Source organism: Mustela lutreola, chromosome 17 (assembly GCF_030435805.1).
Source record: "Mustela lutreola isolate mMusLut2 chromosome 17, mMusLut2.pri, whole genome shotgun sequence".
Taxonomy (NCBI): Eukaryota; Metazoa; Chordata; class Mammalia; order Carnivora; family Mustelidae; genus Mustela; species Mustela lutreola.
Genome location: NC_081306.1, coordinates 21,645,188 through 21,667,929, shown reverse-complemented (window position 1 = coordinate 21,667,929; position 22,742 = coordinate 21,645,188). Strand labels below are relative to the sequence as shown.

The 22,742-nt window shown below is 54.2% G+C and overlaps 1 protein-coding gene and 1 pseudogene across 3 annotated transcripts in view; one reads left to right on the top strand and one right to left on the bottom strand.

The window, feature by feature from the left end:
* PDPK1 (3-phosphoinositide dependent protein kinase 1) overlaps positions 1–22,691 on the top strand; it is an 86,965-nt gene extending 64,274 nt beyond the window's left edge. For all 3 annotated transcript variants that reach the window (XM_059155068.1, XM_059155067.1, XM_059155066.1), the window contains exons 8-14: positions 2,778–2,846; positions 3,051–3,147; positions 4,156–4,329; positions 7,316–7,533; positions 15,658–15,715; positions 16,596–16,748; positions 17,002–22,691. In XM_059155068.1, coding sequence (XP_059011051.1) covers positions 2,778–2,846; positions 3,051–3,147; positions 4,156–4,329; positions 7,316–7,533; positions 15,658–15,715; positions 16,596–16,748; positions 17,002–17,118 — 886 coding nt within the window. In that variant the 3' untranslated portion in view covers positions 17,119–22,691. The remainder of the gene's footprint in view (positions 1–2,777; positions 2,847–3,050; positions 3,148–4,155; positions 4,330–7,315; positions 7,534–15,657; positions 15,716–16,595; positions 16,749–17,001) is intronic.
* Positions 10,221–15,440, bottom strand: LOC131820009 (L-lactate dehydrogenase B chain-like; annotated as a pseudogene).
* Positions 22,692–22,742: the final 51 nt, after the last annotated feature.

Genomic DNA, 22,742 nt, shown 5'->3' with positions numbered 1-22,742 from the left:
GTTGCTGAGCGTGACCGCTTTTTAACGACTCTCCGGGGGGTAGAGCCATAGGGAGCCTATGAAGGTGGCTGAGCCACTTAGCCGTCTCTGGGTTCTTTGTTTTTGTTTTTTATTCGCAATACTCAACAGATTCGGAACTCTTATCACGGGCCAGACGTAATTGTAGGGCAGGGCTTCTCAGCTGGGGCACATTTGGCCCTGTCTGGACGCTTCTGCTGTCACCACTTGGCAGGGGTGGGATGGGGAGTGCTGTTGCTGACGAGTAGGTGGAAGCGGGGACCCTGCTCGGTGTGGTGAGAAGCAGATGCGCCTCCGCAGCAGGAGTGAATTGGCCCCAGGGGGCCGTAGAGCCAAGGCTGGGAAACCCTCCTCTGGGTGGTGGGTGCTGTGGCCCAGATTCTTGAAGCATATCTCATGGCTGCCTAAGGGCTAGCTTTCCCTCGATTTGGGGTTTTTAGCATAAAGCAGCCCTGCAGCATCGATGGCGGCTCTACTGGGTGAGCTAGGAAGACACAGTGGCCACCGCCTTCTGTGTGAAAACTGGAAAGAGAATGTCTACCCCACATTGACTTGTCCGTCATTGAAATTCTCTTGGGTGGGTGCACCAGCAGTGGGGACAGTGGCCTTCAGGGGGCCTGCGGGGATAGTTCTGTGAGGGAGACCTCATTGCGTATCTTCTTACACTTTTAAATGTTTTAAGTCATGATATTTATTCAAATATAGTTAAGATTTCTTTTCTGATTCTAAAAGTGACACCTGTGTTTTATAAAGAACGCTTAGAAAACATGGAAGGTAAAAGAGCAAGAAACACTCAGAGTCTCCCGCCTGCTCATGGACGCCAGATAGTGACCTGGCATGTCTTTCCAGCTGCGTGCGTGCTTCTGCAGGTTCATGTGACCCTTCAGCTTGAGCCTGTTCCCTGGGGTTATGGCACCAGCATCTCTCCGTGTCCCTTAGGTCATGTGTAGACATCTGTGACACCTGTGCCCTTCCAGCATGTGGATTTACTGTAGTTCCTTGAGCTCTTCCTTAACTGTTGGCACCCAGGTGCTTTTCCTTTCCGTGGCACAATCTGGCTTGACTGCCACGTGCAACATATGCCAGGCCCCAACATGGAAGGGCACCCCTGCCTGTCCCGAGTCTGCTGGGGCTGGCTCACAGTTCTCTGCTTGGATTGCAGGAAGAGGAATGACTTGGTCTAAGTTAGCATTTAAAAAATCCTTGGGGGGCGCCTGGGTGGCTCAGTGGGTTAAGCCTCTGCCTTCGGCTTAGGTCATGGTCTCAGGGTCCTGGGATTGAGTTCTGCATCAGGCTCTCTGCTCAACGGGGAGCCTGCTTCTCCTCTCTCTCTGCCTGCCTCTCTGCCTACTTGTGATTTCTGACTGTCAAATAAATAATTTTTTAAAAAAATCCTTTCTAGAAATGTTACACCGGCTTCCCTCTTCAGGGTTTACTGTATTAACAAACCATCTTAAATGGTAGGAGAGCTGCTGGTGGTAGACACTGAGATAATGCACACGGCGAGCGGAGCCCAGGGCCTGGCTGTGCCGACAGTCCTGTTTTCTGGAGACCGCCGCCCCACCATAGCCTGCCGCCTAGTCTCCAGCCACTGCCACTCCCAAGGGCCAAGGCTTTTCTGTTGGTGTCTGTTTTATGTGTCTCACTGCTTTAACTAGACAGTAGAGAAAACCGAGTATAAAACTAGTTATTAGGTAGAATGTAGATTTGTTTTTTAAGTGCCCCTCACTCCACTTGTATGTCGTGGCTCAGATTTCTGATCTGTTTTATGTTCTAACCTGTGTCACGTGTCCTTCAGCACTGCAGCTGGCTGGGTCCTTCCACCTGTGCCCTACGGTCTTATCTCCTGAGGTCCAGGCTGTGGCCTTTTCCAGAAGCTGGTTGTGTCCTTGCACACTGGGGGCTTGAGGGAGGCAGCTGATGGTGCGGGAGGAGTTGTGTCTCAATGCCTTTGTAGTGCTGAGCTGGGGATAGAATGAAAGACATCCCGAGGAAACCAGATAGGCAAGGTCAGTGTCAGCCGCGAGCTCTGAGAGGGTGTTGAGGGGCGCCGAGGGGCACGAGAGCAGGGTGGGGTGGGAAGGGAGTGGCAGCATCACGGGTGAGGAGAGTGCCCCCTCCAGGGTCCCTGGCAGCTGGTTCTGGAAGCAACTTAGGGAAGTTTAGAACTGTTTCTTGTAAAATGTGGAATTAAAATGTTTATAAAGGAGGAGTAGGGATTTTCACAAGTTCAAGAAGGGATAGAGTTAAAGATTGCTTTGTGCACCCGTATGGCTTGTCTCCTTCGGCCATACGGTGGGGAAACGCTGGAGATGTGAGAGGATGGAAGTTGGTTCCTCGCCCTACCCACCTGCAGCGAGTGCCAAGGCCCCCTCACCAGTACCGCTACCCGCCTCCCCGCGCTGGAAGAAGGCTTCTCTGTCACTGTCCGTGTTTCTTTAGTCAGGAGTGATCTCTGCTGCCTCTTCAGGTCCACATGGGCCCTGTGAGGAAGCTGGGTGCCCCCACGGGCAGTGTGTGTCTGTGGGAATGGCTACACGGCCTGGCCCCAGGGTGCCTTCCATGCCTGGGATCCTCGGAATCCAGGTCCCCAGGGGCCCCCTCCAGAAGGACCCCAAGCAGCTTCCCAGCCTCACATTGACCTGGTTTTAAAGGACAGAAGTAGATCAGAGGCTAAAACGGGGTGGTCAGAAGTGAACTGTGCTTGTCACGGACATTTTACAAATGTCATTCTTTTCCCTTTTTTCCCTCCCTTAAAGTTCAGACCTTTGGGCTCTCGGATGTATAATATACCAGCTTGTGGCCGGACTGCCGCCTTTTCGAGCAGGGTAAGCCCACCCACCGCCCCCAAGCCCATCACAGCAGATGCAACAGAGATGGGAGGGGGCAGCCCCTGCAGCTGGGCCAGGGCTGGGCCAGGGTTCAGGGGCTTCTGCAGGGAGAGAGGGCAACTGCTGGGCCAGGAATGTTAAAGCTCTGTGTTGGGGAGGTTCGTGCACTCTGTCAAAGTGATGGCTTTTCTTGTTTTACAGAAATGAGTATCTTATATTTCAGAAGATCATTAAGTTGGAATATGACTTCCCTGAAAAATTCTTCCCTAAGGCAAGAGACCTTGTGGAAAAACTTTTGGTAAATATCCTGAATTTTCTTCTGCAAGCTGATCGGACAGACACACGCTGAGTCCCTCTGAACTTGTGGTCAGAGCAGCTTTCCTGGAGGCCCCTGTGTTTAACCAAAGAGTGTCTTCGGGTTGATAGCGAGTATGGGTAGATTGGTGTCTTCTGTCTCATCTCTGTAAGTCCTTTTCAGTTTTCAGATGCCCGATTCTTGACTTAGCAGGACAGGAAGTCTTTGTGTCGCTTCGCACTTGTCTGTCAGCACACAGAGCATTTTAAGTTACTGGTTGCTGGAGTGGCTGGGCAAGTCACAGTGCAGGTGGCTGTAAATCCTCCACGGTGACATTTCTGGCCGTCAGCCATAGCGTCTGCGGCAGGGGGTTTGAAGGGTCACCAGGGTGCTACGGACAAGGCAGGCGTGTGCTCAGGAAAGCCTTGTGGGTCTGTGCTGAGCAGTCGCAGAGCCCCTTCCCCCGCGCGTGACTGCCGGACCCCCCTTCACTTTCCCTTCATCCTGGGGAACAGGGTCGGTCCCGGCTCGGCCTGGCCCATCAGTGGGCAGCGTGCTGACGCTCGGTGGGTTTAGGGGCACAAAGCTGAACCTGGGAGGGGACAGCTTCACTTTTAGGTGAAACACAGGTGGGAGCACACGGCATTTGTGTTCTGTCTGTGGTAGCTCGCTGTCCGGACAGACTCTTCTGTCTCCTTGTTCTTAAAGACAGTGTGTTCATTTTTTTCTTGGTTGTAGCATTTTTAATTTGTGTATTTTAAAAGAACACTTGCTGCTATTCATTAGATTTTGGGTTATTTTCACCTTCGTGAGGGGAAGGCTAGGAGCTTGAGAGAAATAGATGTGGCCCCAAGGTGACTTCGCCATCCCCAGCACACCGTGGGATGGAGCGGAACAGGCCACAGGACACAGGCCTCCTGTGTCTGAGATGACACGGAAGGAAAAGGAGTGCTCAGAGAATGTTTTAGTCAGAGTCGGTCCGGACACTGACACGTTTGGCTTCTGTTTCAGGTTTTAGATGCCACCAAGCGATTAGGCTGTGAGGAAATGGGAGGCTATGGCCCCCTGCGAGCTCATCCGTTCTTCGAGTCCATCACGTGGGAGAACTTGCAGCATCAGACGCCTCCGAAGCTCACCGCCTACCTGCCGGCCATGTCAGAGGACGACGAGGACTGCTATGGAAACGTGAGCCCACTGGCCTGTGTCCGCACGCACCCGAGTGTGGCCGTGTGCGTCTGTGAGTGTGTGGTGTATGTGTGCGAGTGTGCACACTATGTGTGTGCTGGGGTGGTATATGCGTGGGTGTGTCTGGGTGTTCGTGTGTGCATGCATGTGTGTGTCGGGGACAGCCCCACGGTGCCGTGTGCCATCATTCCTTGGTGCACAGTGGGTCTGTGCTGGGGCCCTGGGAGCCCAGCCTGTGGGACGCATGGCTGGAGAGGCTGGCACAGATCTGTTGGTGGCTGAGCACTGTGTACCCCCAGCCAAGTCCCCCCAATAGGGAGCCAGGGAAGCACCCACTGCCCATCTGCCCCAAGCACAGATTGCCAGGCCCAGGGAGTGAGGGCACTTCCTGTAGTTAGTTTTCACCCAGAAGGAGCCTGCTGTTGGGTTGAGAGGACTGGAGCCCGTGGGAGCAGAGCCCTCCATGCTGTCCCCCTGGGCTTCTGTCTTCTGCTTTTGGGTGGTGCCTTGTAATCCTGTGTCTGAAGACATTCTGGAATGCTTCTCATGTTCAAGAAGCCCAAGGTGCTGCTGTTTTGAACTTCTGGGGGACATGGCATTGAGGCTGGACACTGGTCACTTTTGGCTTGTCTGGTCAAGGTGGGGTCTTGAGTATACTTCATTGTTTGAACATCCTGATGGGGGAGGTGAAGACACAGGAGTGGGCAGAGGGGGCCAGCGAGTGGCACGCACCTCCCTCATACCACCCATGACCGGCTCCTTGGCCGTCCTGTGCTCCCTCCTCATCCTCTACCGTGAGCCCTCGTGTTTAAAACTGATATCCTGTGTTTGTGTTAGCATCCGCAGTTCGTTCTCTCGGCGTAGCTTCTGTCATCATGGCTCATTCTAGCCAGTTCCCGTGTGTAGAGTGCTGCAGTAATTGACTGGGGAGCTTAGATTTTCTCTCAAAGTCGTCCAGAGCTTAGTCAGAGTTATTGCTCATATCTTCTCCCAGGGACCAAGTTTCTTCTGTCTCCTGCTTACTGTTGTAAACAACACATCGCCCTTTCGTTGTCCTAAAAACATCCTTTGTGTCCAGACTTGAAGGGGGTTAGATGTAGGTAGCCGTCTGCACTCACTCCCTGTCTGCTTCCCCCACCGCGGTGGCCTTGGTGTGTGCGGACTGCGGCGGACCCCGCCTCAAGACTCCGTCCTCCTGGGCCTCGGCTGGTCAGAGTGGGTGGGCGGGGCGTCCCCCGGCTCCGCAGCGGCTACTCACACCGTCATTGACTCAGGGCTCAGTGCCCGGAGGCTCGGCTTCGTGGAGCTGTATGTGCCTGTGCACGCGTGTGCACGCAGGGTCAGAGTCTTGGGCAGGCTGTCTGCCCACTGGCACGTCACATCCACTGCGCCAAGAGCTCTGGCTTCTCCATGTCAGATGTGGCCATCGTAAAGCCAGCTCCCTTGGTCAGTGGCTTCCTTCTGGTGGGGCAGAGCCTCAACTTTCAAAGCTGCGGGGCTGGAAAGCCTTGGTGGGTTTTCAGACAGCCCTTGCTGTGCCACACTCTCCGTGTGGACAGTGCAGGGAGCCTAGCCCCAGGAAGGTGTTACACACGGGACGGGGTGCTTCCGGTCTGTGGCCGTTGACAGTCTCGCAGGGGCATGTTCTCATCGGTGAGGCTCCGAGAGAGTCTGCGGTCCTTTTCAGCAGGAAGGGGGCTCCCTCTGGGGACAAGGAACTGGGAACGGTGTTTGCTCAGTGAACAGAGAGCACAGGCACTCAGTTCTCTTGTGTGTTCCTGATCTGCTGCCATGGCTGGTGATGGTGCTGGCAGTTGGCCTCAGAGGGAGCGGGCCAGGTGGGGAGCCCTGGGAGAGAACCTCCATGCAGGAGCAAGGTGGGGAGGTTCCTGTGCACGCCCAGCAGCACAGGTGCTCATGGAAGCCTCTGTAAATTTCGGGATGTTGAACAGAGGCGGCCTTGGCCCAGGGAGTCCTCACAGAGCAGAAGCAGAGAATGTGCTAGAAGACCTTACCTAGATGACGGGCCGTGGGGCTCTCCAGGGTCAGTCCCAGCCAGGAGCCAGTGAGATGGGGCTGAACCTGCTGTCTGTGCTGTGCGAGCACTAGGGAGAAGACCACTCCCAGCAGTGAGTAGGGAGGGTGGGAGCACGGTCTGCAGTGCTGGGGCAGGGATGCTCTGTCTGGGGCCCACCTTCAAGGGAGGCAGCCCAGGCCTTTGTGGAGGCACAGGGGTCTTGGGAGGACACACGGACTCTGGTCTCAGCGATTGCTGGTGGCTTCTTTTCCCTCATATTTGGCAGCAGTGGGGTTCAGGCGTGGGGCCTGCAGCTGCACGGAGCAGGCCGTCAAGGGCGAGCGCTCCTCCTCAGGTCTCTGCTGGGGGCTCCCTGGCCCTCTCGCCAGCCCCAGGGGTATCTGCGTGCACAGGCGTCACTTGTTTGCCACATCTATGAGGAAGTCCATTTTTCTGTCACCACTGGTTTGTAGTCTTTTCCAGAAGAGCACACAAGTCTGTATCAAGTTTAATACTTGCCATAGTTAAAAGGGATATATACTTTTTTAATTGAATGCAGTCAGTCAAATTGGGATATAGAGTGACAACCACAGACTTAGAAACACTGAACCACAGTGTCGAGGAGGAGGAGGGCTCCTGAGCTCACAGGATGGTGCCTCTGCACCCAAGAGGCCACCCATCCCTCCTCTTCCTTCCCCTGGTTGGGGTGGGCAGGGGCTTGCAGAGGTCAGCGGGCCCCAGGCCCTGAGTCTCCTCTTCCTGGGGCTGAGGACTGGGGCTCAGCCCATCGGGAGGGTGACCAGAACTGGTAGCATCTAGTGCCGCCTCAGGTCAGGGGCCTGCCCTCCAGTGCAGGAGGAGTCCGTGGCCGCAGGGCCTCAGGACCTCCACGGTGTGAGCTTGCTGGGTCTGGTTTGGGGGCCCAGGGGAAGTGACACGTGGGTCTCATTCTTCCTCTTCTCTGTGCAGTACGACAACCTCCTGAGCCAGTTTGGCTGCATGCAGGTGTCCTCGTCGTCATCCTCCCACTCCCTGTCCACCGCGGATGCAGGCCTGCCACACACGGCGGGCAGCAACATCGAGCAGTATATCCATGACCTGGACACTAATTCTTTTGAACTGGACTTAGAGTTCTCCGAAGATGAGAAGAGGTTACTACTGGAGAAGCAGGCCAGTGGAAACCCTTGGTAAGAATTCACGGACGCGAGCAGCGCTCCATTTAGGACAGTGGAGGGGCGTGCGGAGCCAACTGGCGGGAGACCGAGAGCACAGTGCGCCTGCCTCCGTCTCCACTGCCTGCCAGGGCCCTATGCTGGCTCGCACCTCCCTTGCTGCTATTAATGCTCCAGAAACAAGGACCCTCAAAGGGTCTAGCTGGAATTGGGGGTTTGGAGGTGTTGATCCTGGGGATGAGTGGTTTGAGACCCTCGGGGCTGCTGCCCTTGGGGCTACATGAGCCTGGCCCTGCCAGCATCTGCCTTCTGATGCGGATTTACCACCAGCCAAATGACCGCTGCCCCTGGGTGAGGCGTGTGGGACATTGCAGGGTTTACTGTCACAGATTGTCCTTTTCTCATTGGTTTTCCCACTTGCCTGGGTGTTGTAACGGGGAGCTCTGGGTTGGTGGGTGGAGTGAGGGGGAGCCCATGAATGCCGTGCCCTGTGGCCACAGTGCTGGGGAACCCCCAGCTCCTAGCTCTCTTGACTCCCGTGTGCAACCTGATGGTCTAAAAATGGGTCATGGGAATGTGCATCTGTGTTTTGGTTGAGGGAAATGTCATTGGGCGTGTTGTTTGTCTTTCAAGGTACTCGTGGTTTTCGACTATTTTTCTTCCTGTACGTTTTCCGTCTTTCTGGAATTGACTCTGGGAGCCGTGGACATGAGGAACGTTTTTGTTATATGTTTCACAAACATTTTTCTTCACTTTATCCCTTCAGGGTTTTTTTGTGTACTTTTGTATAGAAGTTGTAAATTCTTACGAAGTCAAATGCGTCCATGTTTTTATTTTCTGTTTTCCATTTTGGTCATGGTGAGAAGACACTTTCTTCACTTTTTTTACAGTTTGGCCTTTCACTTGGGCAGAGGGGAGTCTTGCGCAGGGATGAGCGGGGAGGTGTGTTGGGGTAGGCATGGGGTTGGAGAGAGAAGGTGGGCTGGTTGGAGGGCTGGGCTAGATGAGCCTGGAGGGATAAGAGGGGGAGGCAGGGTGCAGAGCAGAAGCAGTGGGTAATGAACTAGGAGTGCAGACCGTTAGAAATTACTGTCTCTGGAAAAAGTGCAGCTAGTTGTCAGCCTGGTGGAATGACCTGCCCTTGTCGGGAGTTTACCCTTCCTCAAGCGGTGTTGCTTAGGAGTGTCGGTGTGGGAGGAAGGGGCTTTGGTCTGGATGGTGTGGGCACCACCTGGCTGCACACTCCAGGAAGGTCTGTGCACCACACTTCCCAGGCCCATGCGTGCTGGGGTGCCTCAGAAGGACCCCCTCTGACGGCTTGTGGGCCTAGGGCCTTCCCCAGGGCCCTGCATCCTTGCTTCTGGGCAGGACCGAGGCCTCTTGCCTTCCCTCCCTTTTTTCAGCTCTTCCCTTCCCTCCAGGTTGAGGGTCTCTGGGCTGCTGATGGCCGAAGGTTGCGCAATCTCTTACTTGGCCGGGAGGGCCTGTCAGGCACTTCTTTCTTACGACAGTGGCTCTCAGTGCACAGCCCAAGGGGCATGGTGGTAACTGTGTCACAGCATTAAGAGGATCCTTGCGTTCTCCCCCCGATCTCTCCAAGTGTGCAGTGCCTGTCTTCAGAGGCTGCGCACTGGACCATGATGTCGTTGCTTTGGCGGCTGCTGGACTGTGTGCTTTGTCGATTTTGAATCTTCCGTAGGAGTCGGCTTCAGGTTTACAGTATAAATATGTGCAGGTTTAGACATTTCTTGAGGCTTCGGTGTTTCTGCAGAGCTCTTAGTAGCTGTCTTGAGTTACGCCTGCCATAATCACTGACTCAGTGGCATCCCATAAATCCTTGCGTTGAGATCCTGACACACAATAGGACTTCAGGGCACTTGGCTGACTTGTTTTGCAATAAAATTTGAAGATTTCTGAAAAACATTTCTAAATTTTATCTGAAACTGTTATTGTAGGTTTTAATGATACATTCTAAAACAAAAGGACATTCATAACATTTTTTCATATGTAAGTAGGAAACGTTGGCTCAGAGAGATGTGATTTTCAGCCCACAGCAGCCGTGCCCATACCAAGGGCTGTCACCATGCTCTGCGATGCATGGGGTGGGGAGAATGGGGGGACCGCTCCAGAGATGCTGGGCGGAACTGAGCTGCAGAGCTACAGCACGCCAGGGCTCTCTTCCAGTCAGATGCGTGGATGTCCGCGCTTTCCATCCATGTGTCGGAACACAGTGGTTTTGCGTCTGGTCCCAGTGCTGGTGGAGCTGCAGTGCTGGAGGCCCATAGTTCAGGGTTTGAGTGATAAAGGAAAGGCTCATCGTCAGTGTACACGTGAGGAGTTCTTGCAAAGCCAAACTTCAGAAGCCGCCGGGGCGTCTTCCAGAGAAGCTGCAATGTCCTGGCTGGAAGAGTGCACTTGACAGCTGGGGGGCCAAGGGGTGTTGGGCCATTGGCATGGCGGAGTGCCTGCCTGGCGACTGTCGGGGGGCAGGGGGTCCCAGCACTGCCATGGGTCCTGGCACAGCAGCTCTCCAGGTTACAGAGGCGGCTGCAGATGCCAGGAGTGAGTTGGCATCCATCCGGCCAGTTGTGATTTTTCCTGATGGGTGGAGAAATGTCCAGGTGCTGCTCACGCTGCAGGCACTGCGGGCATCGGGTCTGAGAGCCTAGAGTCACACGGAGGAGGAGGACAGTGAACCATGGTCAGTGCACAGGGGCAAAAACTGGGAGGTCACGGGTTATCACACGGTGGTGTGGAATCTCTCTACAGCCTAGAAGCCAGAGGTCACAAGCCTTTAGGTCTTTCTGGATGTCCTGCAAGGTGTCTGCACATTTCTTGAGCTGAGAAGCCTCCTTATCCAGCTTCCGGTTGATCACACTGGTTAATCCTGGAGCATTCGGCGCACGGAAGGTTCAGGAAGACTTCCTTCTCGGTGCCATGTGTTCCCTTCCCCATCGTGTCCCCGGACGGATCCTGGCTATATTTGCAGCAGGGGTTCAGTGAGATCAGCCAGACCGAAGCCAGTGGTCCGGTTGGTGTGTCCTTTTAGCTTAATGATGTCATAGGCACTTTCAGCCGCCATCATTCGTGCTCCCTTCCAGTTCTTACTCTTATCATCTGTTCCCATTTCTGGGTTCAGTTCCCAGGCAGAAATGCCTGTCACATTCAGTCCCCTCCACACAGCCACTCTTAAGTCCCCATGTTCTCTCAAAGTCCATCCATGGCAGCTGCTGGGATGAGTGCCAAGTGTTCAGCCCTGAAATAGTGAAAGCCCTTGCAGCCACACCGCGCTCAGACTCGTGTAGTCCCCCGGGTCCCCGGTCACACGTGAGACCGCCTGCTGGGCTGGAGACCACAGCCACAGAGCCGGTAGGACCGCAGTTGCCTGTCCCAGGGACAGTGAATGGGAAGACACTTGACATCTGAGCCACCTCCCTCCCACCGGGGGCCTGCAGTTACCAGCCCAGGCCTGGAGTCGGCGTCAGAGAGTCACCTCTATCCGCCGCAGTTCGAGCTTCTGAAGAAACAAGTTCCCGTGTTGCAGACCCATCATCTCTCCTTTGAGTTGATCTTCCAAAACACCCACAAGGGCAAGTTCATCAGCCAGAGAGTTTCCCAGAATGCTTCCAGCACGCACCATCCCAACGTGTCCAGCACCCAGTGGAGCGATCTTCTTGTTTGGGAAGGTTGTGTGTCCTGCAGTGCAGTCAGGTTTTCCATCAGAGTTGCACGAAGACAGTGTCCGCTGTGTGCACTGCCTCGGTGTAGGGTCTTCCCTGAGTGCTCCCTGGGACTCTCCTGCTTGTTCTGGAGCAGATGTGTTGTTGACCTGTGCACCTGTGCTGCAGGAGCCGTGGGGGCAGGTCAGTACTCGAGCACCTGGGGTCCCCATGCACGCACGCACGCACGCACGCACGCACAGGAAGAACGGAAAGTGGACTCACTTAGGAGTCGTCGTCAAATCCCTCGTTTTGTTAGCGGTCTGAGTAGAACGGGAAGTGTGCCAGGAGCACCCATGCTGTGCGAGTTCTCTGAAGCAGAGCCCTGGCGTTGGGAGCCCGGCCAGCCTCTCCCCGCGTGGAAGACCACTGTCACTTCTGTTCTACTGGCATGCTGTTGTTATTCAGACTTGGCTCTGGGGCCGTTTTTTCTGGAAAAGGAGTGGAATGAGCCCATCACTTTAAGACAACTGCCAGTATTGGTTAACAGAGATGAGATTGAAATTAGGATTTTGGGAAACTTCATCTGTCACTGTGAGTCTGATATCTTCCCAGGACTTAGACTGTTGGGGAGAGAGGTAGTGACGGCAGTGAGTTGATTGATATCGTAGTGGATAACTTACCAGTTTTGGGACGATTTCTGGGACTCAGCAAACTACCGTTTTCCAGGTGGGTGCTAGGGGCAGAGTTGTTCAGAGTGCCAGGTAGGCCAAGGAGTCCAGTGTCTGAGTGTGACAGTGCCATCGACCACTCCCCACTCCAGGTGGCAGCAGACCTTGAAGGAACTCCGCTGGTAGAGTTTGGGTGCTTTTTTAGAGAAGAACGCCCATAGGTGTCCGAAAAGGCTTTTAAAGGCGCCCCCTCCTGTCCAGCTCCTTGCCTAGATGAGGCTGAGTCCTCCATGTGCTCCAGCCTGCCCAGCGGGGTGCAGCCCACTGAAGGCCAAGGCCAACAGGAGCCCAGCTGTCTTTTCCAAAGTCAGATGCTAAGATTTGCAAAATGTACAGCGGGGTCATGCTTCCCGTGAATTATCTTTGTTTTGGGAAAAAGTGACTCTTGAATAAAAATATCACTTATGTTAATATATGATGGTTTTATTTTTGGTTTTTAATGAGTTAAACGTATATTTGAAAATGTCTCCATTTTAATTTCTTCCACATAAACATCAACGTGTATAGTCTCAATAAAGGAAATCTCTTTGGGATCTTCCATCAAATTGAGGGTATACAGGGGTCCCCAGAGCTTGCATTTAGGGCAGACTGGTCATAGTCACTTGTCCCTCTGTCACCTGTGTCAAAGCCCAGTGTGGAGAGCCTTCCTGAGGTGGTCAGAAGGGCCACCTCAGGGTTCTGGCAGGCTTGCTCTGCTTCCCTGGCAGCGACTGTGCCTTACAGTGGCTCAAACTTGCTTGTGGTCTCAGGCTCAGAATGATCTTCTTGGGGCCTTGGAGTTCCAGGAGGGATAGGCTGAAGAGGATAGAACCCAGGCTTTACCATCAGGAAGAAGGAGTATCTCGACACCGGCCCCCCCTTGCAAAATGACAGTGAGCAAGCCCACGTGGACATGGGCACAGAGTCAGTGGTGAGTGTCACCTGTGTGTGCAGCAGGGCTGTGGGGACCTGCCTGCTGACCACGCTCTGAGAGTCTCTGACTGATATGGTTTCGGCTGCGAGTCTACAGACAGCATCTACCACTTGCCAGCAAGGAAAAGGCGCCTCATGCAGGGCTCAGGGGGTGCACTTTCAGGGGAGTAGAAAATGACTTTTTGAAGTAAAAATTTCATAATGATTGCTTTAAAAGTACTTAAACTTTTCAAGGTAGCTCACAAGCAGCCTGTTGTAAGCTGATTGGTGAGTGCACCCTCGTGATCCCATTGTGGTGTGTGTGCTGATAATGGCAACTTCTGAGCCTCTCCGTGTCCTGCCTCATGGTCCTTTCACCACAGCTGCTGGACCCAGTCAGGAGCCCACCCTGGCCGTCCCCCCGCCCCCCAGGGAGGAGCGCGAGAGCGGGGGCCACGCTTGCGCGTGTGACAGGGCCTGGGAGCGTGCTGGTGCACACGGTTGGGCTGGGGTCTATCGGTGGGGTCCTCCCAGCAGGTACGAGGAAGGGGCTTACCTGCTTCCCTGCAGTGCCAGAATGTTCTGTTGCTGAGCCATTGCAGTGGTGTCGGTGTCACTGTAATACCGTCGAGGACATTGGTGCTTGTAATCTTCATTTTTCTTTACTTTCTGAGGGTAGGTGGCTGGGTGGTATTGTGTCTCCACACATCATTTCCAAATTGCTTTTTATTTATTTATTTATTTGACAGAGATCACAAGTAGGCAGAGGCAGGCAGAGAGAGGGGGAAGCAGGCTCGGCTCCCTGCTGAGCAGAGAGCCCAATGTGGGGCTCGATCCCAGGACCCTGAGACCATGACCTGAGCCGAAGGCAGAGGCTTAACCCACTGAGCCCCCCAGGTGCCCCTCCAAATTGCTTTTAAGCGAGCTTCAGGTTCAGGATCACAGGCGCCCGTGCTGAGCCGGCGTTCACACACGCCGGGGCGCCCCAGTAGGGTATGTGGGAAGGGCAGCTAGCTCAGTTTTGTTTACTTAGAGCCATTGAAAATCTTGGGGTCACTCCCTCTTTGGGGAATTTGTAGTTTGTATCCTTTGTTCCCTTTTTTTTGAAGCTTTAAGCCTTTCCTTTTGTTCTGTGTGTGCTCTGCAGAGCAGCCTTGACCCCGTGGGCCATGCTTGCTCGAGACCTCTCCAGCCTGCACTCTGGTTCACCGTGGCCCTCTTATCCTCCCGTGGTCCTGACTGCTGCTTAGAGAGGGACTCCCCGCCCCGTCCCCCCAGCTCTGCGCTGGCCAGGGATTAGATTGCTTTGGGGCTGCCAGTGAGCTGGACTCAGCATTGGCTGTCTTCGAGAAAGATCTTCCCCGGTTTCTTAAGCTCAGGGAAAAATAGAATCTCTTGTTCGAGTTAATATTTTATTTGGTGTCTCGTGTCAGACCACATGAGGCTGCGGAGACGCCAGGAGGCCACTTCTTTCCGTGCCTCTGTCCGGCTTCCCTGGCACCATGGCGCCATCCGCCTAGTGCCCCAGGCCTCGCCACCCACACCTAGTACAGCTAAATCCACGTCTTCCCCTTGCGGTAGCCTGCGGGCCTCGCTGTATGTCCAGGGCTCGTGCAGGAGGGTCTCTTGGCCAGCAGAGGCTTTCTGTGTGACCTTTCTCTGTGCTGTGGATCATTACATCTGCTTTCCAAAAATCCTCTGAATTATCTTCCTCTGCTTCAAGTCTTGGTTCTGTTTGTTGATTAGGTTTTTAAATACCTCTAAGAGTGAAGTACTGTACTTATCCTCATACAGCACTTTTTTCATTAAAATTCTTTCCAGTTTTCAAAATCCATATGCAGCTGGGGCCCCTCACATGCAGGCTGGATCCCTGGGGACGTGGCCTCCGTGAGGTCTGGAGCCACCATGGGTCTGCTTGGTTTGGCGTGGGCAGACTGCGGGGCCAGGTTGAGTCGGTTGGGGGGACACAGTTCCGCCGGCCTGGCCGGTCGTCTTGCACACATTGGGTCCTGTGTGGGTGCGCTCAGATACTAAAGTGCTAAAAGTGTCACTGTTTGAGGTGACAGTTGTCTTATGCCTTTGCAAATACAGTATTGTGTTCTACAGTAGATCCTCAGATAAGGAATTTCAGTAGAGTGAGAACATAAACTGGTCACGGCTCACTTTAACCAAAAGCAAGAACCTGCAGACATTAAGTAACGTCTTTGATCCGACTAAGAGCCCAAGTGTAAAGTATTTGCTCACAATGCACAGTAAGTCGAAATTGTGTTCCTCGATTTCTCCTCCCAGCTCTCCCAGCTCCTACCGTATTTGAGTGGGCGTGCTCTGTGACTGTAGTAGAAACACCGGAGAAGGGGTTCTTAAACCGAGCCCGGCCGAGGTCTTTCTGGATCTGTGATTCCCAGCTGCTCAGTGATTTCTGAGCATCGGACTGGGGGGCCCTGCTCGGGGAGGTAGTGCATGGCTGACAGTGTGTCCTGAGGCTGACTCGCAGCAGCCTGCAGCCTGTCCGGGGCTCCATGTGCACTCCAGCTGTGTTCAGATGAGGAAGGACAGTGTCACCTTGCTGCTCCTTTCCTGCTACCAGGTAGGCGCTGCCAAGCCAGAGGTGGCAGCAGGCGGCGGTGCTGGCGTGTGTCATTGCCGGTCTGCACCCCGACCAAAGGCTCCGAGCGGTGGGTGCCCACGTGGGCTGTGACAGTGGGGACCCCCGAGTTCCTGGAGCGAGTTGGGGCTGTGACTGGAGAGGTTTGGGAGAGGGTCACAGATGCCCTCTGGAAGTTTGGTTTGAGTGGAGGAGTGTGGAGAGTTTCTGACCCTGACTTGCGAGTCTCACTCTTGTTTTCTTCTTTTTATAGGCATCAGTTTGTAGAAAATAACTTAATACTAAAGATGGGTCCCGTAGATAAGCGAAAGGTAAGTCTGATTCCTGCCGCACCTCCCCGAGTGTCTGTCTCGCTTCAGCCGCGTCAGGGTCTGGCCCCCACCGCGGGCTGACCCTGGCTGTGTGTGCATCCTTGGTCTTGGTTCCCTTTCTTGAAAGATCATTTCTAAATTGGGCGGCTCAGGAAGACTTGAGCCACTCAGGGGAAGCTGTTTGAAACCACACAGGAAGGCTGTGGTAAAATAGAAGTACAGCCTCTCGTTTCTGGCTTGGAACCAGGGTTTTGATAGTCCTATCAAATTGTGTCTTACTTCATTAGAATTGTTTTTGAAAATTGTTATTTGTTTGTTTTCTGGATTAATTAAATGTATTAATTGTGTCGGAAATTTCAGGCTCCACAAATGCTCTCATTCTGCCAACGTGGGCCTTTCTGAATTCCTCGTTTCCAGGCCTCCATTCCATTCCTGGCCATGCTGCACACGCCGGCCCTGTGCGGCACCGGCAGTAGGGAGCATGCATTCCCCCACCCCACCCACCCCTGCCCATGGTGCAGAGGGCACGAGGGGCGCCCTGAGTCTCCCCTGCAGGCTCGGTGGAGCAGGCTTGGGTTTGCCTGCTGGCGCTGCCGCTCCCCTGTGTGACAAGGGAGGGAGACACGCCCAAGTGGGGCTGTTGGGATCCAGCCCACGAAGGCCAGGCAGGCTGGGCGCTACGTTCTGCCTGCCCCTCTCTGACCTGAGAGGCCAGGGCCATGGCCGGGGAGGAAGGCCAGGTCCCAGGGAGAGGGTGGGGGGCTGGCGCCAGTCCCGGCAGCCCAGGCTGCTGTGATGGCCCGGCCTCCAAGGCTGCGGTAGGTGCCGCCTGCCCCCACTTCTGAGCCCTGATGAGCAGGGCCTTTTCCTTTTGCATCAGGGCTTGTTTGCACGACGACGACAGTTACTGCTTACAGAAGGGCCCCATTTGTATTATGTGGATCCTGTCAACAAAGTCCTGAAAGGGGAAATTCCGTGGTCACAAGAGCTCCGACCAGAGGCCAAGAATTTTAAAACCTTCTTTGTGCACACGGTGAGTTTGTGCAGGCCGTGCTCTGCGGGGGGGCTGTCTGCCCCTTTTGTCGTGTCCTGGGGCCCCTGTGCCTGTTCATCAGGAGGGGGCTGACCCGAGGGAGCTGGGGGTCCTTGTGGGCACGTGTGAAGTCTGCATGTATGGCAGGGGAAATCCACACGCTCATGTGCCTTCTGAGGTCCCCGTGGCGGCCGTAGTGGGGTGCTGCTTAGTGGGACTCCCTTACGACATCATGCGCTCTTTGTCTCCGCAGCCGAACAGGACGTATTACCTGATGGACCCGAGTGGGAATGCTCACAAATGGTGCAAAAAGATTCAGGAGGTGTGGAGACACAGATACCAGAGCCACCCGGATGCCGCCGTGCAGTGACAGGCCGCAGCTGCTGCTCTTGCTGCCAGGACACGTGCCCCAGCGCGGCTCGCCACCCTCTGGGACACTTCCAGACCACCTGCCAGCCATCTCAAGGGGGACGCAGACGGCGGAACCTTGCAGCTTTTTTATTTAAAAGAAAAGAAGAAAAAATACCCAACCACACAAAGAACAAAACCAATAACGAAAAGGAATTCAGGGTCGCTTTGCTTGCTCTCTGTGCTCTGTGGTGGCTCCCCAGGCTCTCCCTGCCGGGGGGACCCAGCGCTGTGCACGTCCACCTGACTCCCACCCGGGCGAGTGGAACAGACTCAAGTCACCAGCTCTGCGCCACACGCCCTGGTCACCCACCGGCCAGTCCTCCTGTGGCCGAGGGGATGGGATGTGTGTCTGGGCTCTTCCTGCCCCTCAGTTATCACAGAACCCATCGGCAGGGAGCCGCGTGCGCCTCTGCCAGGGCAGCTTCGATCTCTGCAGGGTGGGGGGGTTCTTGGCTTTGGTCCGTGTGCTCTTTTTCTTGTGTCCCTACTTGATGCCCCTGTGCCCCACCAGGGCCCCTGCTAGCCTTCTTGCATCACTCTGGCTGCGAGTGCTCCATGCCTTGTGCTCGTTGGGCAGGCTCCAGGTGGGAGACATGGAGCAGGCTGTCGGGGTGCACGATGGGGCTGCTGCTGAGGTCGGAGGGTGCCGGCAGGCTATTCGATTGAACGTCCCTCTGCGCGGGGTTGGCCCTGTGGAGCTAGAAGGAGGCACGGGTCTGGAAAGAGCATAGTCAGAGGTGGGCACCTACTCGTGTCAGGAGATAGGGAGGGCTGTGCCCCGCTCCGTGAAGGCCCGCGCAGCAGGGCAGACTGGGCCCAGTGTCCCCCACGTGGAGGAGTGCTGCCTGATGAACTCCCCCTGAGAGTTTGGTCAGAGGGTGGAACGTGTAGGCCCTTGGAGCGGTTTGCTAGGGCTGAGGGGCTCTGGGCATCAGTGGTCGCCCAGCTGTGACACACACCCCTTTCATGGTGAGGGAACGTTTTCATAGCCTGACTCCCAGCACGTTCACATATCCACAGTGAAAGTCTGAAAGCCTTCTCCTGCTGCCAGGTCATTTATCCCCAGCAAGACGTGGGCCTTGCCGGGATGAAAGCGTTGGTCTCCCTGCACAATGATAGGAACACCACACTGGGGTCCGAGCGCCCAGCCTGCTCACCCCTGTGCTTTTAGCTGGCCTGCCTTTCCCTCTTCAGAGGCAGTTCATGCGGTATGTGCACATACCACAGGGGGTCCACGATTTACCGGTCCTTTGATTTCTTTGCTGCTGCCTCCTCGACAGAGAAAGCCGGTGGGCCTAGTGGGGCTCAGAGTTCCTCTCCCTGCCCAGGTTGTCCCGTGAGGGCGGTCCACAGCCTGCAGGCCACTCACAGACATGTCTGTCTGTCTCCAGGGGATGAACAACTTCGTAGTTTCCTTTAACTTTCATGAAGGCACCAGCACAAGGTTCATACACAAAAGATTCCCCCTGACAACTCTGCCCCCATCTCCTGTCTCAAAGCATCCAACACCCCGTGTTGAAGAGTGGTCCAGATTTAGACAAAAGATGTCTTTCTCAAACAGGTTTAGTGAGAAGAGTGACCCTTGTCAGCCTGGGAGGGAAGCATGGCTGCGGAGGTGTCCCTGCTGGGCCGTGTGGGGGCTGGATGGGAGCAGAGGTGGGCCAGGGTGCCAGCAGCCTCCATCTGGGGCCTGAGTCTTGTGCATTGCTGTGTGAGAGCTGTGCACGAGCAAGGGTGTGTGTGCATGTGTGCCCGCACCAGGGCGGATGCCAGGCTGTTGAGGGCATGCCTGCCCTGGGCCAGGGTCGTAAGTCAAGCTCCCCTCTTCCTCCTCTTTGCTTTTGTGTTCACCTGCTTTTCAAAAAAGTAAGTCTTGCCGGGCCTTCAGGAACATAATTTCCAGCTTTCTCCCCATGTTGATCATTTGCCTTTCTCGGAGCCCCCACGTGTGTGGGTGGGCTGTTCAGAGAGTTGGGGGGCTGCTGCTGCACCGTATGCTTCCGTGGGTCTGGCTACAGAGACAAGTGGAGCTGGCATTTGGCTTGAATAAGAGCATTCAGCCAGGCTGCTCTGGGGAGGGGGGGACGGGTGTCCGCTGCCGCCTTCCCCCTGGGTGGTGCCACTACCTCCTGGGCTTCACCCACCAGCTCCATCGTAACCTCTGAAACTAGAGAATGAGGGGTTCGGGGTTTAGCTTGCAGCTGACAGAGTTGAAGTGACTGCCCTTACCTGAGCCAGTGACAGCTGAGCCCTTCTCCCTATGCCACCTTTCTCCTCTCACTCAGAGTCTTGGGCCCCTCCCCCCTTTTTAAAGGCACATACATGTTCTTTCCCTGCCCTGTGCTTGTCCGTGTCAGCTTTTGTCGTTTGCAGCTTGTCCTCAGAGCTCCCGCCCCGGCGTGCAGGTGCCTTGCCTTCTAAGACATGGGCATGGCTGTCGGTCGAGTGTGTACACAGTTGTACGTGAAAGTACAGATGATTTAGCCACGCCGAGAAAGTGCCCTGCTGTTGACTAGATCCAGGAGCCGTGTGTCAGTGAGGGCAAGGAGAAGGTTCAGTGCTAAACCACATAGCCGGCAAGCAGGGCCAGCCCCACGCCATGTGGCCTCGCCAGGCATAGGGCAGGGGGCTGGCCTGTGGCCTCCATGGGCTCAGGGGGCCCACTGCGCGTCGCCCCTCTCTGGGAACTCCAGGAAGCCAGGTTTGGGAGGGACTGTTTCCTTCCCTCTTTCTGAGGACCTGAGCAGGAGTATGGCCACTGGGTTGTGGTATCAGGTGGCCCCAGGGGCCGCACAAGGCCCCACCTGGGGCACATGGCCCTGTGCTGTCCTGCTGCTCTGATCTTGGCTCTCAGGAGAGCGTGTTACACACCCGCTTTGCGGGAGACGCCTCATGCTTGCGCCAGGGCTGGCAGGACCCGCGCCTTCTCCAGGCCCTGCAGCCGTCTATAGTATTTGTGACCAAGGCCTGTGGGCATCGCAGGAGGCAGCCCCGTGGCACAGACTCACCAGGGCCATGTGCCTGCCCAGGGGCTCCAGGTGGTTCTGTACTTTCTTCAAACATTTGTTTTCCGAGAGCACGGCCTGTAGGCTTACCACCGAGGAGAGACCACCCCCCCCCCCCATACACACACATGTGTTTGCTTTTTCAACTGAACTGGGAACATGAAGCACATGCTGCTCTGCATCTAGCTTGTTTCACTCGATCGTTTATCTTGGGCATTTCTCCACATCACAAACAATGATTAAAAACATTGTTTTTAGTGATTGTAGAGCTTAATGGTTATAAATTTTACCATCACTTCTCTGACCATTTTCCTGTTACAAAACATTTGGATGGTCTCTGGGTTTTCACTATTTACATAATGCTGTGGCGAATATCCTCATAAATCTTTGATTTTGACTCTGATGCCCCCCCACCAGCCCACCCCCCGTTTCTAGAGGGAGTGTTTTTGGGTCACAAAGTGTTTGTTTTCAAGGTGGTGTTAGTCTCTCTTGCTGCGTCTTGACCTGAGGCCTGGAAGCTCAGAGTTCTAGTACACAACCTCCTCATTCGGAACAAATCCGTCTCTGGTAAAGTGTGTGTTCCCAAGGATGTCCTAGTAAGACTGCTCTTTTTTTTCTCCCCCCACAATGCTAAAATGATATAATTTCTTGCAGTCCGTTTGTGACAGATTCTTCCGAAAGTCGTTTCCTTATTTTCATTGACAATCTGGTTATGCTTGCATGTTAGCACCTTCCCATCCCTGCTGCCGTGGCTTTCAGGCGCTTGCTGGGATTTTCCGAAGCTTGTGCTTCGTGTGCACAATGGTACTGAATCTGCATCTGCACAGGCAGCAGAGATACACAAATGCTGAACTGACCTTGCCACACACTTAGTGGGTGATTTGTCATTAAGTTTGCATACTCGAAAAATACACTGGGCCATTGGAATCCTTAGAAGAGCAAACCCTCTGCTTGAGGAAGAGACCACAGAGGCAGCTGAGTTTCCCGGAAGGAAGGCTGTTGGCCCCGTGCTGCTCAAGGGGAGGCGCTCAGTACGGAGGTCTCAGCAGTTCATTCCAGCGCAGCGGTCAGGCCTCCTCCAGTAGAGGGTGGTGGCCCTGACCCTCGTGGCTTTCGGGACTCCTTCCCTGTCTTCCCTCGCGGTGTTGCAGGTTGGCTGGCTGGCTTCAAACCCAGGCCACCCAGTTTGGTTTCATTCCTAATTTCTCCTCTGTAGTTTGGGGTCCACTAATTGCGAGGGGAGAGGTGCATGAGAGATTTCTTCAGGTGCCGTACGCAGCATCTCAAGTCTGCTAGAGATTTTGGCTGGATTGTGCAGAATTGGACTTCTGCCCTCCCCTGACACCTCGGGTCCCCCGCCCCCCTGTCCGATGCACAGACTGAGGGAGCTCACTCCCCAGATGCAGAGGCTGCAGCCACTTCCCAGAATACGATGAAGGTACTGTTCTTAGAGATGTCGCCATGTATGTCTTTCCACATCCTTTCTTTTCATCCAAAGCTCACGTGAGCTGACGGTGACTCAGGTGGGTGTGGCCCTTCCCTCTTAGGCAGCCTATATGGCAAGTGCCTTAAATCAGGGCAGGAGTCCCTTCCAGAGCGTCTGAGGGGTGCAGGCTGCTGGCCCGGGTTGCGGAGTTGCAAATCAGACTGCCTGTGGAAAACTGGTTTGGGGAAGGAGCTGTTGCAGCGAAGAGCCATTTTCTCTGTGGCTCAAGACAGCTGTGACAGGCAGCTGAACCGGCCTGCATATGTACCTGTTTTCCCCAGAACCCACTTCTTCAGTATGAAGAAGCACCAACCTTCCCGTGCAGAGAACTTTTTACAAAGGCAGACCTTTTCTTAGTGTGTGATGCACCCTAGTCCCAACCCGTCTGGCAGAATGACTTAGGGATAGGGGTCATTTTGCTGGTGAAAAGCCTTTATCCTTATCAGAAGTTTGATTGGACGTTGACAAAAAATAAATTTTTGCAGTATTTAGAGCTGCTGTAGCTGTTCCTTTACACAAAATAGGATGAATCAATAGTATGATAGCTGTCTTTCAGGTTGGTGGCAGTCAGTTAGAACATGTGTAAAATTCTCTACCTGGTCTGTAGCTGTAACTGTGATGTACAGGCAAAGCAAAAATTTAAAACATGAAAACAAATAATGCAATGATATTAGGATATACACTTTTGTATTTTTATTCTTATATAAGGTTATTTGCTGGCTATTGTTGGCCTCTAGTTCAGTCTGTGTTATTTAAAATCTAATATATGAATTATTTGGATTGAATTCATGTTCGGGGCCACGTTGTTGTATGTATTGATGTACAGCCTTGAATGTGAATAATTATTGTAAACTATATTTTACAACTTTTTTTCTGGCTTTATTATATAAATTTTCTATTTGGTCAATGATTTAATCATATAATTTAATGAATCTGTTTCTTCTCTTTTTTTCAAATATTTGTGCTTTAGATGTAGTTACTGGATGATGAATTTTCCACGTATGCTCGGTAGTCTTGTAATAAAAAAGCATGTAGAGTGTAGACGGTCGCTGGCGTAACTCTTCTTTGACCGGGGGCGCGGGTCGGGCACAG